This window comes from Megalops cyprinoides, chromosome 8 (genome assembly GCF_013368585.1).
Source record: "Megalops cyprinoides isolate fMegCyp1 chromosome 8, fMegCyp1.pri, whole genome shotgun sequence".
In the NCBI taxonomy this organism is placed as follows: domain Eukaryota; kingdom Metazoa; phylum Chordata; class Actinopteri; order Elopiformes; family Megalopidae; genus Megalops; species Megalops cyprinoides.
This window is the reverse complement of record NC_050590.1, coordinates 35,160,033-35,179,380: the sequence shown is the minus strand read 5'-3', so window position 1 is coordinate 35,179,380 and position 19,348 is coordinate 35,160,033. Positions and strand designations below refer to the sequence as shown.

At 41.8% G+C, this 19,348-nt stretch overlaps 1 protein-coding gene across 5 annotated transcripts in view; it reads right to left on the bottom strand.

Annotated features, from left to right (window-relative positions):
* sin3aa (SIN3 transcription regulator family member Aa) overlaps nt 1-15,907 on the bottom strand; it is a 33,204-nt gene extending 17,297 nt beyond the window's left edge. For 3 of the 5 annotated variants that reach the window (XM_036535813.1, XM_036535810.1, XM_036535809.1), the window contains exons 1-11: nt 15,863-15,907; nt 10,291-10,501; nt 9,506-9,697; nt 8,291-8,397; nt 7,874-8,165; nt 7,300-7,539; nt 6,254-6,406; nt 5,547-5,702; nt 1,647-1,736; nt 1,443-1,561; nt 131-341 (exon numbers count right to left, since the gene is read on the bottom strand). In XM_036535813.1, coding sequence (XP_036391706.1) covers nt 131-341; nt 1,443-1,561; nt 1,647-1,736; nt 5,547-5,702; nt 6,254-6,406; nt 7,300-7,539; nt 7,874-8,165; nt 8,291-8,397; nt 9,506-9,697; nt 10,291-10,470 — 1,740 coding nt within the window. In that variant the 5' untranslated portion in view covers nt 10,471-10,501; nt 15,863-15,907. Of the gene's footprint in view, nt 1-130; nt 342-1,442; nt 1,562-1,646; nt 1,737-5,546; nt 5,703-6,253; nt 6,407-7,299; nt 7,540-7,873; nt 8,166-8,290; nt 8,398-9,505; nt 9,698-10,290; nt 10,502-13,304; nt 13,574-15,862 lie in introns of those variants that run through there. The other 2 variants (XM_036535812.1, XM_036535811.1) reach the window with 2 other exon arrangements.
* Nucleotides 15,908-19,348: the final 3,441 nt, after the last annotated feature.

The following is a 19,348-nucleotide window of genomic DNA, read 5'->3' as shown; positions in this document are numbered from 1 at the left end:
AGACGTCATTGATGAAAGTTCAGAAATTCCACTAGACTCATAAATCCCTCCCTTGGGAGACCTGAGGTCCTTGTCTGGATAGGCCGGTGAAAGGAGCATGCGCCTGGAGATGCCTCAGTGTGTTCTGTACCTCTTTGCAGAGTGGTGTCCTGCCCGTGCACTTGGGCTGCTGGTAGCTCTTGGGAAGGGCCCTGTAGCTGGAGCCCAGCCTCTTGCAGGAGGCGTAATCGATCTCCATGGCGATACCCTCAGTGGCCCGCTCCTTGGGGAAGCTCTCGATGTGGGAGGACTCCCGGTAGCCCAGGAAGTTCTTGAACCAGGTGAAGAGCTCTGGGAATTTTCTATGGGAGGCAGACATCAGGCCAGACCAAATGCATGACTGACAATCACTTTTCTCAATATACAAAAGAGGGTTTTTCTATCAGTTACGTACATTGCAAGTGTACATTTCAAACAGTTCAAAAACACTGCCTTACTACAGATGGGCAAATGGGATGTGCTTTCACATGGCTGAAAAGGCAAAATGGGTCACCCTTCTCTGTGTTCATCATTCTGTGTGTTCATCATTACAATTATTATTATCAAAACTGCTTCTTCAGCATAAGCAATAAAGATTATAAATCACTACTTCTGAAAGACTCCTGATTTTGTTTTCCACTAGTTTAATACAAATTGATGCCTGTGGTCCTTGCTTGTTCAAACACAAATGAGACCAGAATAAAGAAACAAAACCCATGGTCAACATTCAGTTGGACATTTCAAGAATTAATATATCAATGGCTGTGTGCCAAATCGCTCACTATCCCCTACATAGGATACTACTTTTAGCGACAACTAAAAGGATTGCCTGTGCTTGACATTTCCAAATAAACATTTTCCACCTAGGGTTAATTTCCCATCTTTAATCCAATCTTTAATTTCCAACTACCAATTGTTTAACACTTTCATCCCCCCGTGGAAACCATTGTACCAAATTTCAATATTCAATGCGATATACAGAATAAAAGACCACTGTATGGTAAGAAAAACACACCAACTACACTATACATTTATTTACAAACTGACAGCTGCCTGTCATGCACATTAGCAATAAATGAAGGTTTAAACTATTGCTCTGTATAGTGACTGCAGCTACTAATAAGCCATGCAGTTTTAGCCACTTGATTAGATAGGGTTTTTTAGAATTCATATGAATTTGACTTATGGAGCAAAAAACAGACAAAATGATCCAGATGATAAAGATGTAACTTATAAATCTTGTTAACCAGTCATGAATCAATTCAGGCTACTTGTTAGCTGTGCTGTGGTTGAAAATGGTCTGTAAAGTTATTTCAAACATTCAAACTATTCCTACCATTGTAAAACAAAGTACAGGTGGGCACGTCTCCCGAGGACAGACTCAGGTGGCCTTAATTTAACCTTTCAGCGTGCGGCAAACTCACCCCAGGAAAGGTAGCACCAACTGCACCAGCTCGGCACGGGAGATCACTTCCTGGTTGAAGATGATCAGGCAGCGCAGGAAGTTGTCGTAGGCCTCGGTGCTCCGCAGAGCCTTCCGAACCTGAGGGGCACAAATGCACTCTTACAAGCCTAAGCCGCATTGTGGATGTAGCCCCCCACCTTTAAAGAACAGTGCAGCAACTCACCTTCTCAAAGAACAGCGACTCAATGCCCACACCATGCTTACTAGCCTCGGCAAGGGTCTGGTCCTTGAGACCCTGTAGTTTAGGCTTCTTCTGTGAGAGAGTGAGAGGGAGAGAGGAAGACAGAGATAGAGGAGAGAGAGAAAGAGGGAGAGAAACAAAGAGAGAAGAATGGCATGACCTCCTGAATTGTTGAGATCTTTGTTGTTTTGAAACGAGATAAACACTTAAATAATCACTTGAATATTCTCTAACTCAAAGGCCAAGAGGAACCTGACCATTTAAAACTAAAAACATCTGCATCCCAATCTGTATGGAATTCTTCTGTAAAGGATTCACTAAAGCAAAAGGGACGAAAACAGAAACACAGCATAAACTGACAGAGGCTTTGCAGCCATAATGTTTGCTTTCCTTTGTTCTACTGTTTGTAGAAATAAATTAATAAAACCAAAGTTTTTTTGAGCGTGATTCCATCTACTGATTTTCATGTTTCTTATGGTTACTCACTGAAGTGGTTAGAGTGCTGTGGTACATAAACCATTTTACAGAGCAATCATGTCCATTACGCCTCAGTTAAGAGAAAGGGCATATGGCAAAAACATTTCAGAGACAGAGGATCCTAAGAATGTAAAAATTACACTAAATCTGTATAAAAACAGGACTGTTATGATGCAGGGTGGCTGGAAAACATTTCAAACCATTAAGTTACAAAAAAGAAATAGCAGAAAAGGAAAAATCTGCTCTAAGTGAAAGCACTCATACCCTGATAGACAGAGACTGTGCTCCACTCCCAGCTGCCCCACAGGAGAAACTGCCTCCCACCCCTCAAATAAGACCAGACCCAGGCCCTCCACCTGCATAGCACCATCACGAAGATAAATAAAACTCCACCCAACTGGGGAGAGAGCTAGTGCAGCTTAAGGAGCTAGCAGCAAGGGAAGAGAAAACTGTTGGAAAAAACCACTAAAAAAAAATAGCACCATCATATCCCAATATGAGACATGACCTCATCACATATGAAAGGAACAAGAGACAAACGCACTAGCACTCTGATACCAGCATACACACCCTCAGATCTGCCTCCCGGGACCCCTTAACCAATGCTTTAGCACCATCAAATACACTGCCCCCGACAACCATGGCACAGATCTCCCTCAGGCCAGCTTAGGACATCCCCTGCATGGGAACACTGCAGTCAGGCTTAGACCACTTCTGCTCCCCTCAGCAACCCTACCCCTGGAGCAGGAGCCAGAGCAAGGAAGGCTATAGAGCAGCAGGCTCAGCCCTATCCTCCAGTGAACAGAGACATATAGCACATGGTGCTCCTGTCTGATTTACCAGGGGCCAAGGTAAGCATACAGAACACTACAGAGACATCTACCACAACAACTTACCATAGCCACATGCAATAGATTTCTACAATATTTCCAAACCAAAGGGGTTTGTTTTAAATCTGTGAAATTCATATTATGGACCACAATTTGACTGTTTATCTCATTTCAAAACTGAAGTATATCACTGAAGCAGGACAGGAAATCTCTCAGTATTTTGCGTTGCAATATTCTTGGTATGAGGTCCTCATCTTTTGATTTAAGGTACACAAACCCAGACTTCCTAAACAAGGTTGGAGGGTCAGACAGTACTAAGTTACAGGAAACTCTGAACAGAAGAAATGTATCTACCGGTTATCCACTGCCCTGTAGGTTACAAAGATGGTAGTCCCATCCTCTAAACTGAAAGTAGTAACCCCGGGCAGGGACTCTGGCGGAATGCTGATTTGGTATAAATCACACGAGACGTATTCAATAGAACTATTCATAATCACCAAATTCTTCATTGACTGAAAATTAATAAAGAAGCCAAATCTACTGAACAAAATTTCTTCTTGCGCAATACATCCATTCCCCCTCAGAAATCTCCCTACTACAATAATGAGAGGTTTGTTATCTGAGAGGGTGGGATGAGCCATTTCCATGTCCAGGGGAATGTGCTTGGCTTATGGGGAAATGATAGGATAGGAGAGGATCTAGACACCACTGGCATACAAAGATGCTAACATATATAAGGAAACAACTGCATTCCCTTTCCAACATACCCCTCATGAACAACTGTGATACAAGCACAGATAAAAATGGAAGTAAAGTCAATTACATCATATGCTGGTTCTGTACCATGTCAGCGGTTGACTACAGAATTCTTTTGGACAGTACAACTGCAGCACACCTCTTGTCAACAGTACTAGAGACTATGTGATCTTTCATATCTTGATCCAGTGCCTTTCAGAGCATTCACAGTCAAGCCACTAACACAGCTAGTCAGACCACAGCAAAATTACAGAATATCTTAAATGCCAAAAAAAAAAAATCACATACAAGCACAACGCAATGAGCTACATAACGTAAACCAGTCTCATGGGCAGACTAACAAACAGCAAAACAACCAGAAAACAACTGACAACCAAAAACTTCAATTACACCTGGTGGACTTTCTGCTCTACCCATGTCTGTTCAATAAAAGGGCACTAAACTTGCTAGTACAGAACATAAACAGTGTGTCAAATACCAGCTCAACCATCACAGAGAATTTCAACAACTCAAACACTTCAACCACACTATGAAAAACTGGCTATTCAAAATGGGGACATATGGGGGAATCGTTTGGCCAAACTATATCACAATATAACAAAGACCAAAAACCAAAAATGCATAAACTGAAACATCTTTAATCCCTTATTAAAAATGAAGACAATCAGAACCCCTGGATTATATGATTATAGAACAGGAGTTGTTTGAACTATAGATCCTACAACGCAAAAAGGTCTGTAGAGCTGATGGAATTTAAAATGAAATTACCTAATACACAAACCACAAATTTACTTAAACTGTTCAAACAGTAGTCTTTCAAGAGTAGGTCACTTCCTTGATTTCTGGAACCAAGAATCAATAACAATAGTTTGCAGATACACTTGACCCAAATAATTACTGAGGTATTTTTGTCAATAGTAACCTTGAAAAACACTGTGTACTATTATGAACAGGCGGCTCCTGCACTTTCTCAGTATACATGGCATCCTGAGCAAAAGTTCACATTTGTACTTTACAAACCTTAAGTAATACACACGCAAATCGGAAAGAAATTTTTTCCAATTTTTTTTTTTCATTTCACAAAATCCTGCAAGAAGTTCTTGTCCATCAATGTACTGAAAGTGGCATGGGTGATCAACATGATCTTATAAAATCAATGCAACTTAGCAATAACAACAAACAACAATTACAAACACTAAAAAACACACATTCAGTGAAAACTGGAAATAAGCACATTTGTTTTCCCAAGAGTGAGAAGTGAGACAGGTCTGCAGGCTGAGCTCCACCCTATTTAATATCTACATCAACGAAATGGCAAAAAAATTACATTTACATATATTTATTTAGCAGACGCAATGTACAAAAGTGCATACAAATTACCACAGTCTGCAGCAACTCTCACTCTACCTGACAGAAATCAAATGCCTACTGTACACAGATAATTTGGTTCTACTTTCACCGACCAAAGAGGAGCAAGAGCAGGGGTCAAACCTTTTGCAACTGTTCTATCAGACCCAGGCCCTGACAGTCAATATCAGACAAAAGCACCAAGTGAAAAAAAGAGCACCATCAATGACTTCTGAAGGCACCGTAGAATCCTTTGAGATGGACAGAAGCAACATTTCTCAAATGGAAGACACCAAGACACTTCAAAAGCTCAGATTTGCTTGCATTTTTCAAACTACAAAACAGAGTATCATGGGATTCTAAATTTTGGAGATGCAAGACCAAGCAGTGTTTGGTCATCTGACCGACACCCCTTGACAGTGTGCAAATGTGCACCCGGAGGGTTGGGTGTGGTGTGGTATAGGGGGGTCACCTTGACAGGAGGTGTAGCTCCTGTCCCGGAGTGTCGGCGGCCCTGGCAGCCATTCTGACTGGGCCGCTGCTTGTTGTTGAGCTGTGGTTTCTTGATGGTGCCGCCATGGTCATTACGCACAGACTCCGCTTTCTCTGCTGTGGTCTTACTAAGCAGCTGGGAAAAGGGACCACACCCAAGATTAGATGAGTGTGCAGTTTGCTACCTGCTTACTTCTTTGCATACCAGAGCATTCATGTCCTACTTATGCACTTCCTCCTCACTCATGTCTGGTACTGGTCTAGATACTGTGGATAGCATGAAAGGATTCAATATTTCCTTCCAAACTTCCTTCCAACTAGCCCATGCAGAGGGCACTGGGCTGGGCTTGAGGGTTAAAGAAGGAATTGGAATGCTGTAATTCTGTTGTTTAAATGATACATCAATTCAGTGACAATTTGAGAAAACTGCTGCCTAGCAAGACCTCTAACAATCAACAAAACAGCTGATAGAAAAAATGTGCGCACCATTTTGTAATTCATGAATGCTGGAATTGGTTATGCTCAGAACATAGTGTAATACAGGAAGAGGGGTCGAAGTATCCATCAATAAGTAACTAAACATGTACTCAAGCATTTCAGACCACCTCCACTGCTCACTCAATTCCATCAGATCTGAACCCCAGATTTGAACCTATGACATTCTGATTATGAGCACTGCCCACTCACCACAGAACTGTTGGCGTCTGGAAGGAACTGGCCAAACTCTGAGAGAAGGTCTTCCTGGTTCTTGAAGAGCCGGGCCACCTGGGCATAGACTTCCTGCTCAGTGAGAGCTGGGGTGTAGTTCCCCCCAGCCTCCTTGGCATTCCTCTGCTCCTTCTGTGCATGAAAGAGGAAGCAAAGAGACACCCGTGATGGACTGGTGCCACACCGAAAACCCTACGAGAGGTGGTGACAAAACAGGGCTGAAGAGAAAAAGATTTCAAGTTTAAGCAAAGCAAACCTATGGCCTCGGTTAGTGGGTGGCTTAGAAACCAAAGGCATTAATTGTTAATACATTCAGTACAGACCGCTAGTAATCTTTCTTTTTCTAAAAATATTTTCACTGACTATGTAGCTGACAAGTTGTGTTTTAACCCCCATACCATTTCCAATTCATACACTCATTATCCAATTTAACCTAGTGCAGTGTTTCTCAATCCTACTCCTGAAACCCCCCTGTCCTGCATACTTTCTATCTATCCTTGCTGCTTGACTAAATCAAGTGTGCTCAACTAATCAAAAGTGCCACTGATGAGTTCAGTCAGATAGGTAGAGCAGGGAAAGATGGAAACTGTGTAGAGCAGGGGGGCCCCAGGAGCAGAATTGAGAATCAGTGACCTAGCGAATGCAATTTATTAGAAACTGACTGGCTCAGGTGTGCCACATGACAGATCGGGAGTAAATCATACAATTGCACCTGCATTCAATAAGCTTGGGGGGTAGGTATGAGTATGATGTCAGCAGGGCTACTCAACCCTGGCTCCGGAGGGCTACAGTGCCTGCAAAACTGCTCAGCCTTGGTCCTAGAGAGCTAGTGTCTATAGGTCTACTGCAGTGTTTGTAAGGTTACTACGATTCTCCAGGGCTCTGGTGTCTGGCACTTGACTACCTCACTCAGCCCTTAACCTGTATGACCAACCCCATTTAGTGGCCCTCCCCTGGACTACGCTGACCATTTAAAGGTAGAGAGAAAATCTGCGAGCCCCCTGAGACAGTGCCCCCTGCCCCACCTGGTAGGTGTGTAGGATCTCCAGGAAGGCCTTATAGATGTCTGGCTGGCCCTGGAAGCGGTTCTTGATCTTGTTGACGTAGTTGATGGCATGGTTGAACTCCACGGGCTGGTTGTTCTGCAGGGGCGGAGCACTGCTAACAGGCGTGTGGGGCTGCACGGGGGGTGAGCGGGGGGAGGCATAGGGGGGGATGGACGGAGTGCTCTGGCTGGCAGGGGTCAGGGCTGGGGACTGCAGTGGCTAAGATTAAGGGGGAAGAAAAACCACCAAAGCGACATGTTTAACCTACATCTCCTCGTCATTGCATACTATACACGCATCTTGATATTCACTGTATTCTTCTAATAGACATTTCAGTACACTAATGTACACTTTCCTTTCTTTTTAATTACACATTTTCCCCCATTTAAATGGCTCAGCATCTACCACATGAACACAAATTCTTTTTTATTGACTGCACAACAATTCTGCTTTGAGTACTTGTTTCAAGTGCAAAAACAAGCATGAATTAAATTAATTAAAACTATAGGCTGATAATGCCCTGCTCCCAAAGACTACAGGACACTCTTCTCACCTTGCTGATTTTTGCTGGCGTTGGTTGAACAGGTAAGGGGGGGGCTGTAGTGGTGGTGGGGACAGGCAGCTGAGCCTGCGCCTGAGGGGGTGGGGGTGGGGCAATGTTCTGCACTGAGATGCCATGGGGCGTGATATGGTGGATCTGCCCCGGTGTGGTCACATTGACCAGGTCATTGGTCTGAACCTCAATCTTGTAGCCCGGTGGCAGGAAGGTGTTAAAGCCCATGATGAGGTCTGGGTGACCCTTAAAGAGTTGGGATACCCTGCTGATCACACCTGGGGTGTCGATGCTGCAAAGACATGCAAGTTTCCAGCGGTTACACTCAACTGTTACAGTTAGACAGCAATAGTCCAACCAGTTAGGACGTGTTTGCATTCATTTAAGAGGATTGTGGGGCTCTGATATGATCCTCACCTTTGAGACTTGAACTCCTTCATGATGTCCAGGAAGTCATTGTAGACTTGAGGCTGACTGCCAAACTGCAGCTTCACCTGGTCGAGGTAGGACAGGGCATCTTCCACCTGCAGAAAAAGCAAAGGCCATAAGCACCCACACCTTCCTAGGCAGTGCACGAACCCCCATCACTCAGAGGCAATTATAAATTAAGCGTACTTGACCCGCACATCTGCGACTGACTGAATGAAGGCCTTGAAAATTAGTTTCATATATTGTCCTATGGGAATCACACATGTCATTTTCCCCCCCGAGTTTGATTGCTTTAACTGGACACTGCTGTAATTCAGGAATTCAAGAGAGCATGACAAGAGGCGGTATGCCTCTAAGGCAAGGCAGCCGCAACAAAATTGTTTTTGAGCTCAAAAATTAATGCAACTGCAGACCATTGTAATGCAAACTGAGTGCCTCAAAATGCAAACAATGTTTATACAAAATGGTGGAAAGACAGGCACAATTGCTGAGGACAACATGCCATGGTTTTGGACCAAAGAGAAAATTAATCAGCATTTTTTTTTGTTTTAGCCACTTTGCTTAGAGTACATTCTAAACACTTGTTTCATAAGCAGAAAACACACTACTTGGTAGCTAAGATGATTTATGGTTCATTTTCACTGAGGTAGTAATATTTGCTCAAGGCTCTCACATATATGGGCCAATGTTACTGCTATGGTCTATTGTTTTGTAAACAGAGTTTCACTCTTGAATTGAGATCCATGTTTGCTGGTGAGTTCTGAGACTTGTCCATTGTCTCTGAACATCCAGAACCTCGATACCATAATAGGTAGTTTCTTCAAAGGATGACTCTTTTTCATTGTATTTATCAATGCCCCTCTGAGCCCCATCAGGTTTATCAATATCTAGCAAACTGATGCTGGTCAATGACTGGTATTTACATAGTTTTATTTGCTGCATTTTTGTATTGTATTGTAATATTTTCTTCTACTTTGTGGATAAACCGATTTTACCTGTATATTCTTAACAAGTCCTTAAAAACTGGAGATTAATAGAGAAAACTGGAGATCGATGGAGAAATTATTCATGAAATAGTGTGATGCAAGTGTGTCTGTAGACTTTAGAGTAGGAAAACCTTTCCTGTCTACTGAACTGGGGGGAGAGATGATGGTAACAGATGTTCTGCGCTGACGGATGGGTTGGGGGGGAAAGGCCTCACACCTTGAGCCTCTGGAACTGCTGCTGGCCCTGTGCAGGGGCAGAAGGGGCAGAAGGAGGTGTTTGGTGAGCGTGGCCCTGTACCACCTGTGCCCCATGAGGCTGAACAGCAGGGCTGTGGTGGTGTGCTCCGCCATGCACTGCTGGGCTGGGGACGTGGCCATGACCACCAGAACCCTGCGCCACTGCAGGGACCTGCAGGAGAGGAAGGCTCATTAACAAAGGGTCATTGGTATCAGCTGACAAATACTGGACCCAGCTGCATCAATCTGACTTGCAGTCTGCAAAACCTCCACACTGGAACTAAATGGGTCCAAACTGATAATTCTGTTCTTGACAGTGTACTTTAACTCTGGGTTAGACTGCTTTCATGCCTGGACTCCAGCAGAGACTGCAGAATGGGCAGATACAGGTACATGTACAAACATGTAAGGCTAAAAAACTGGCACATGGCCTCAGCCTGTTGCCATTATGCAAAGGCAGTGATTCACTTTCCACTTTTTCATCAAAAGCTATATTGTATTTGTCCAGCTATATTAAATTGTTTTCCTTACCTTGCAGTAATTTTCCCTCTGCATTGTGACTGTGCAGAGATTCATCTATTCCACTGATGTATAAAAAAGTTGTCTGCATACATTAATGTGTAGACACACAGCAAGACTTTGCTTCTTTTATACTGAACACATCTTTAGGCCTCAGTTTCCCCACTAATGTCCTACGATTCAAATGGTACTATAAAGTGGTGCAGAAAGGCAGTGGTGTTGCCATGAAGTGTGCCATGCATGTACCTGGTACCCTTGGGGGGCTGGGTACTGGATGCCGGTGGTGGGCTGCATGTTGTCTGCGACTGCCTCATAGACAGCTGGTGCGGGGGCGAGGACGCGGTGCTGGAAACCCTCCGTGCTGCCCGGGAGCCGACGCTGCTGGGGTGTGAAAACCGCTTCCTGATCCTCCAAGCGACGCTTCATTGTGACCTCATGCTCGAGGGGGCTGCAGAACCTAGATGAGTGACCACCCCCCCCCCCCCACCCCTGAGGTCAGGCCATGGCAGATCAAATTGAGCACTGTTCTCAGTGACTGCAGTGAATGAGTTAAAATTCATGCACTCTGACCAACATGCCAAAAGCACCAATGACAAGTATTTATAAACAAAGATTTGAGGACAAGTCAGTTTACATGAAACAGATAACACAAATAAAAATTTAGGAAACTCATGGAAGGACATTGTGTTAACATGGATATTCATTTAAGAAAAAGACTATTAATATAGTAGATAAGATGACATGTATTATGAAATCAAAAAATCTTTTTCTTTGAAGAACCTGAAACTTCAAGCTTACGGCTGTCACATTTCTAAACTTTCAAATTAGAGTGGCTGAGAGTTTTTGTCCTGTGTAATTGCTTTCTCTGGGTCTTCCACCCCACATAGTACTGCACAATTTGACACCCTGTCCACATACTAATTGATTGTAGTCTCAGTCCCCGTCTATGCCCAATAAGTCAACTCACAGTATACATTACATATCACATGCACTACATAGCTTATATTATCCATTTATACAGTTGGGTATTTACTGAGGCAACCTTTGTTAAACATTTTGAGGGTACAACAGCAGTAGCCTACCAGAGAATCAAACAGGAAACATGCGGTTTACAAATGCTGCTCCTTACCACTGGACCACACTGCTGGCAAAATACGACTTTTGTAAACCCATTCACAGCACTGCCTAACTGAGCTCAGATTCAGCACTTTTACTGTCCGTACTGCTCTTAATAATGCAGACTATTACGAACCTGCAATTTTACAAAAATGTAACTGTAAGATGTGGTGCATTTCCTCTATGGTGAACAATATTATTTTTTTAAAACTGAAGCAAGGTAAATGGAAACGTACAACAGTTCTGTTGCAACAGTGTATTCACATCTTATGAACTGATTGCAGTCTGGACCCAATATCTCCACGGAATGGAAAGGATTGTGCTAAATATAATTACTACCAGACATAACAGCGGATAAATACTGAGCCAAATTCCCGGAAGGTACATAAATATGCCGTTGCATGAAAACTGCATGAACAAGTTCCCTACAGTCATGTCATACTAGTGTTAGTATGATTTATAACGCTTTGCAAAATCATACTTTGAAGAAGAAAAACACTGTTCTGGTAACGTCCTCAATATTTTCCGCCACAAACATCTAGACTACAATACTAAAGGGCTAAGCGGACGACCTCAGCGCAGCAACATGTTTACAAAAATCATATCATACTTTGAAGTTACGGTATGTAGTTACCTACATACCGTAAAAACAAATGGTACGTGTGTCATTGTAGCCCTTTGCAACAGCACGCTAGATCGATCCAGCTTCCGAACAACTTTGGCCAAACATGCATGCTGCAGAACTGAATTACGTCATCGAGGCAACACCAGCGTGTGTACGTGTGCTTCGGGGCAAAACAGTCACATTCTACCGGGAAAACAGGTAAATTCAAAACTACAATATAATTTATTCGAACAACAAATTAAGCCCCAACTACGCCAGAACGTCCGATTAGCAAAGTTACTCATCGAACTGGCTAACGTTTTCAGATTAAATAGATAAATTTCTTTATTTTCTGAAGTTGTAATTGTCAGGCTTATGGCCATAGTACGCCAATAACTTGCCATTCAAATAAACAGTCCATGTTAAATTAATTCCAGTTGTGCTCTGAGCAACTATTGGACCATACAAACAGCTGGGTGGCTAGCTAACAGCCGACAGTTACTGCTGGCGCGGTAGCTACATTACATAGCGCGACTGTTCATTCTTATTGGCTAACTGTAGTACACCAGACTAACATTGGCTATTTAGCTAAGGTTAGCAAACTCGTTAAGAACCAGGCAGTAAAACCTCACTTTCCCTCACCTAACACTTTCCCGATGTCGCCAGCTATCAATCTTGATAACAATATATGGCTAACTATGATAGCTAGCTACCTTCATTTATTGTTTTCCTCAAATGTCAGTGATCATCATCCAGCATCTGCCAGCTAACGTTACATACTCGTTAGTACAGAGGGCTTAGCTAGCTTGCCACTTGACCGCAGTTAGCTAGTTTGACAACTAGCTAGTTGTAGTAATACCAGAAAGATACGATAACAATCTTCCCTAGTAAAATTCCAGTTGTGAACTGGCTACCCAGTATCAACAATCTCAATATTGGGTACCTCTTACAGTCATTAACATTAGCCGTCCGGCTAGTAACATTAGCCGCGGTTTTTATTTTCAATCGATGAAAGAAACGACTAGTCCCCTTTCCCCTCCCCCTCGGCTTTGCGGCCCTGTCACAAACTGCAATCACCGACCTCGAGTAGCAGTTACCGGATGAAGGGATCTTACAACTAGTCCCCGCCACCGGAATATAAACCATTAGGAAGCAATGCATACTTGACTGCACTGCATTTGCACAGACGTCAAATACCTGTTTCGCGAAACTAAGGAAAATGCGACAAAGCCGAACGTATTCGCCAGCCAGCGAGCCGAAGAACGAGTTGACTTACAACAGTATATTGCGATGTTGCAAATAACAGTAGCCAGCTGGCTAAATACACATTCATATCCAGTCAGTGTGGACGCTGCACATGTAGCTTGCTAGCTATGATTTTTACACTTCAAGCCGCTCAAAAATGACCAAGCTTGCTAGCAAGCTAACGAGCTTGACCGAAAGAAATGTTTACATAGCCCATGCGATTCAGCGTTTGACTGAACAACTGAGAGGACACTTCCAACTATTTTTCTTGTATCAACAAATTAAATGAACTCACCTCCTCGTAACACTGCGACCTAAACAGAGAAAAAAAACTGCGCTGGCTTGCTATTTGTATGTTTTTAACTTAAAAAAATCTTCAGGGAATAAACCGCTACACGAATGATAACAACAGAAGACAAATAAAGATATGGGTAAATTAACTTAAAATAGCAAAATAATGAAATAAGCAGCCCCTGCCACAAGACCGCAAAGGAAAATTCTCTATAGAAAACAACCTCCGCTCGTTTCTTGTTCGAGAGGCGTGGCTCCAAGGAGGTGGGCTTCTCTCCGCCCAACTCAAGCATTATTGGCCGCCGCTCGAAAGAAGCCGCAAAAGGGGGCACAAATCCGTGGATCTGAGTGGGAATCTGTCAAGCCATTCAAAGGTATAAAAAATCTCATCCTCTTTTTCACAACAGGGCCGAGTCTTCATCCGTCACTCTTTTTTTCGTACCACTTACACACCGCCTCAAACCGGGTCTTCAGAGAGTCCTGGCAGCTGATAGGCAGTTACAGGCGTACACAGAAAAAGAAAGACATGGTATCTTAGCCAAAAGGTCTATCAAATGAAAGAGTCTCCGCCTTCAAAGTCATGTCGACAATAACCCCAGACCCTCCGTCCATTCTTAAGCTTTTTATTTATTAACTGAGGATGGGTTGAACGCGAAATGAACTTGTGCCTAGTATTTATTTTGCTACGTATGAGGTTGGAATGAGACCGCCTGTAAACGTAATACCTTACTTACAGAAACTAGCAAATGAACTGCTTGGAATATGCGCCCAGACGGTGCAAATGGCATTGATCACACTGAGAAATACGCATCATTTAACGCAGATAGTTTGCTAAACGGCACATCACCGTAGTTATATGGCGACAGAAAAACGATATAAAATGAATTACGATATATACTTTGGTAGTTGCTATTTCGAGCCGTATGTGCGTATTGCGTTCTTGCTGCTTGGCAGTTGTATGCCAATAGTGTGTACGCAATGAATTCTTTCTCAACTTCCTGAAATTCACAAATCACGTGACATTTTTTTGGCCACTCTTTGAGAGCGGCACAAACATCACGGGCGGGCCCTGTTTCTTAGTACACCTCTTCAACTATATTTAAGCCAATCAATACAGTTACAACGCCCACTGGGTGGAACCGTTCAAGTAAAGCATCGCCCACGAGGGGCGGGCTCGGAAATTTGTCCGGGATTCCCAGCGTCATGATCGGATGCTCTTTTTCGCTGCAGGCAAACAAATACAATAACAATCGTTGTACGCAAAGTTTCCTTCGTAGGAGGCGTTATGAATGGGGATTTGGCCAACTCTGTAACGCCCACCCTTTTCATCTATTTCCTTTAGACACAAACAGTTAAACAGGCGCCACACAGTCAAGCATTACCACGGAGAGGTTCATGTTTCAGATTTGGAAATGCTAACATTGCTAGCTAGTGCAGACAGTTAGTTACACGACCTGGAGTTGTTACTACTTAGTTACCAAAATGGTTTTATGTGTAACGCTTTGTGCCAATTCACTCTAGACGCGCAGAGGATCTTGCACAGTATCATGTGCATTCATCTGTACGTATTGTGAACCAATTAACTAACTAGACCTACTAAGCAAGCAACCATTGTTCAAGTTAAAGGCAATCGATGGAATTCATTTCCCTCAGGTTCTCCAGCGTCGCCAAAAGCTGACCTTACTTTAATGTACACACAATTTGCTTGCTACCCTCTCACTATCCAGTTACGTACGTATATATAAATTTCAGCAATGAAATCGAAAGGAACAATCAAGCTAGTTCACTAGCATTTGTTGACGGGACATTTAACATATACGTAGCTGGCTAACTGCCGTCCGTGAGTCCGTGTCTTTATTGTGCCGGGATTTCGAATCACTAACGAAAGGTGCAGTGAATAGCGCAACACTGTAACTACATTACCCCCACCATGAATTACGTCCAAATACTAAAATAAACCCCTCATGACAAGATTTCTAGCCAATTTGTTACTTTGCGGCACCTTAGTTACTACTAGTTTCATTACGAAAATATCTCGAAATTAAAATCTCCGAGATTATTTCAATGTACTTAAACGCGCAGCTGCTGCTTCACTGACGTTTTAATACACTGTACACAGCCAACTGGAGCACTAAACGATCAAATTCTTTGTTTACTTCGATTTTCAGGGAGAAAAATGTCAAACCTTTTCACCGTAACTACTCCCTCCCCCTCCACATCCCTTAACTCGCCAAGACACACATCGCATTTGCAAGTACGTTTAAAGATCCGCATTGTTTTTACGTCGACATCCAAGGCAATAGGTATGCAAGAGTGGTCATCTTTAACTTTACATAAAATGCTACCCTTTTGTGAGCAAACACACGTTTCAGCGACCTAGCCAGCTAGCTATCTAGCCACCTCTTCCTGTTTCTGAATTATCGAACCAACACAAACAACACAAGATGGCAAATATTAAAGGTGTCTTTCGCGTAGCACTGTATACTCGGTATAGAGTTGATATTTTGTCACTGAATTGATATTTCAAATATATATTTTTTTCTTTGACCAGCTGTTACATACCTACGAGAAAGAAGCTTCACACTCCGGATTCGTGTTTGTAACAAAATAGTGGGAAACGCCCCCTTCCCCTTTGCATTGGCTTACACTACATATGACGTCAGTTTATTTAAATATGGCCCGCCAAGAGCCGAGACTTGAATGTATTGATTTGGAAAGGCGTGTACACTCTTTTGACTGGTAATGTACATGCTACTCTCCACCCCTCAATAGCAGAATAGCATTAACTTCTGTTAACAACCCGATTATACACTTGTTGTTTAGTGTTTAAATCAGGAACTGACAGATAATCAATGCTAAACTGACTATACACAAATGTTTGATTTTGTTGGATAGAGTACCAGTCAAAAGTTTGGACACACCTTCATTTCTTTATTTTTATTGTTTTTCACATTTTTGAATAATAGTAAAGACAAAACTATGAAATAACACTAACGGAATAATGCATTGACCAAAAAAGTTTTAAACAAATGAAAACTTTCTTATATTTCAGATTCTTCAAAATAGCCAAAAATATATATATATGTTTAAATTTAAATAATTGGAAATAAATTCATACATTGGCATTATTTCCACAATTTGTATACAAATTTCAAGCATTTCAGCATAAGTCTTTAGATCAAAATGTCTTTGAATGCATGTTTCCCATTACCTTAATCAGGTGTGTCCAAACTTTTGACTGGTACTGTAAATTATTAACAGTCAGCTTTGAAAGCAAATATACTGGAACTGAAAGTATATGAAGGTCCAAAATATTCAAAAAGATCCCAAATCCCCGAACCGGAAATCTGCTTGGGCAACAATGTCCAGTGACTTTAAAAAAAAAGTAAATTCCTACAGCACGTGGAGTGTTTAAATCAGAGGGCAGATACTAAGTACCGGTTTGTAATTTTAGCCAAATCTGTGATCAATCTAGTTGAAATCATGGGAATAGCCATAGCAAAGATTCCTTCAGCCACCCTCTCTGGGTGAATTATCCTGATGAAATAAAATTGGTGGCTGTACATGATGGCTTGTTTACTGGCGGTTTCTTATAGCCCTTTTTCGGTCCTTTTTGGAAATATAAAAACACCTTCTCCTGCATTTCTTTGTCATTGTTGAGCCACTGCTGAATCAGTTGAAAACAAAAGTTACATTACATCATTGTCATTTAACAGATGCTCTTATCCAGAGCAACTTACATGTTACATGTCATATATACAGCTGGATATTTACTGAAGCAATTCTGGGTTAATCACCTTGCCCAAGGGTACAACAGCAGTGCCCCAGCAACCTTTCAGTTATAAGTCATGCTCCTTATCACTGTGCTGCACTGCTGCCCATAATATATAATTTAATTATATATAATTATTATTATAATCATATATAAATTTGAAAAATACACACACACACACACACACACACACACATCCCTTTTTGTGCACCCTAATTTTGATGTGCCCTTTTTGGTCTACATACAGCAAGTTACATCGTCTCAGACCATGTGGGCCTTGGTGGCTGTAAGCACCCTCTAGACCGGCACCCAACCACCATTCTACGAAGAGCAGAGTTATGCTTAATCAAACATAAAAAAATGAACTGCAACACAAACACAGACTTTATCGTTAATGTCGATGAGAACACTGGGAAAACTGTAAACCCCAGTGGCCCAATGTTATGATTGTGCTTTGCTGCCTGTGTGCATGCTATTTTTTTATTCTCTGTGCTGGAGAACATATTCAAAACCATTGATGGCATAAGAACAAGGAGACACTCGGACAGACTTCTTGACTCCAGGTGAACGACCTTGGGTAACTTCAAAGCCTCTGGACAGGAAAAAAAATTCCAAGTGAAGAATCTCCTCAACTGTTGGTGGTTTTGTCAGCACGTTCTTATTAACCAGTCACACTTTTTCTCAGTGCCATTGCTGGAAGAGGCCTTTGCGACCCTGACTGGAGCAAGAAAGTTTGTGTGACCCTTAGCTCACAAAGCCTAACATTGTTTTTAACATGTAATTTACCTAAATTTCTACACTTTTGCCTTTATTACAAAAATTTTAAATTAAATGTTAAAAATAAATCATGGAACTCAATTTTGTATCTGTAAGTATATAACATCCTCAATTAAAAGGAATAACAGCTGAATTGGAGCTATATTTACACTTACAGTAGGCTGTTTAATATAATGTAATCTAGAGTGAATAATCTGCAGTGCTCACAGAGTTGCAGGGATTTGACATTTAATTGAAGATGCCTATAATTCAACTGACATCGGTAATTTAGTTCAAGACAATACTTTTTGTTATGGATAGCAATAGAACAGTAGTGACCCACCTATCAATGGAGGATTGTCCTTATCCGCAATTGTCATTGTGGATATCTCAAGCAAAATGGTTGAAAACACTAACTGTAACAGAGGATATTAGAAAAATGGCTTACTATGAGGCCAGGCCCGCTCAAGGTGAGCTATGGAGGACAATGCATTTTTTTTTAGAATAAAACCCAGATGCCATTCTCTGAGAACTCACAACAAGGATTCATTTTCTTTGAAAATGCATCTTCTGTGAAGGTTCAGGAGTGGGAATGTCATGGAGTTCATTAATTTTTTGTAATAGTGTACTGACAGTGTATGGTTAGAGAGCTGCACTGGGGTTTAACGCTGTGGACAATATTTTAAATGTAAAATGTGCAAAACGCTCCATATTAGAATATTATTATGTTAACATTCTATAAATTAATAATTTGTGTTTACAAGGGAACTACTTTGAGGCCAGTATCTAAGCACAGGTAAGAACACTATAAAATTTGAAAGCAATGCATGAAGAGCCTTAGAAGCAGACAGGTGATCATCACTTCTCAGGGTTATGTCATCTTTTAGTTTGAGGCAGAACAGATTTTTGAAATAACTTTCTTATATTCCTTTCAGTCATATTTTCATGTAGTCTCTCCTATGGCATCAAACAAACAAGCCCTTCACATAAATCTGTGGTGGAGAACAACATTTATGCCAAACAAAAGAGACTCTTCCAGGCAAATCAGGTAGCACAAAACTGAATGCTTTGGGCTTCTCATATAAATAACAACCTGGGAAGCTGCATAAAAGGTACACACTGAAATATTAGAGTGTGACTTTTGATAGATTCTGGCAGCTTTGGAAACTATTAGGTAATTATTTAGGTGCCCCCTCCCTCCCTTATACACATGCCTCAATCCCATTTGGTTTTACAACAGTCCAGCATTCATCATGGCATAATTTGGTTAAACAGTAAAATTCAAAATGCTTGAAGACCAGTTTAATACCATTAATTGAAGACTTAGAACATCCAAACACTCAATAAATAGGCATGGAAGCTACAGAGAAGGACCATTTCAATTTAATGAATTCATACTTTGTTTTGTTTTCCTTCTGGGAGTATAGACCTCAACAGACATAGTTGACATAGTTGTCACATGATTGACATGTTGAACTTGGTCATTGAAACAGGAACATTTAACATGTTTAAGCCAAGGC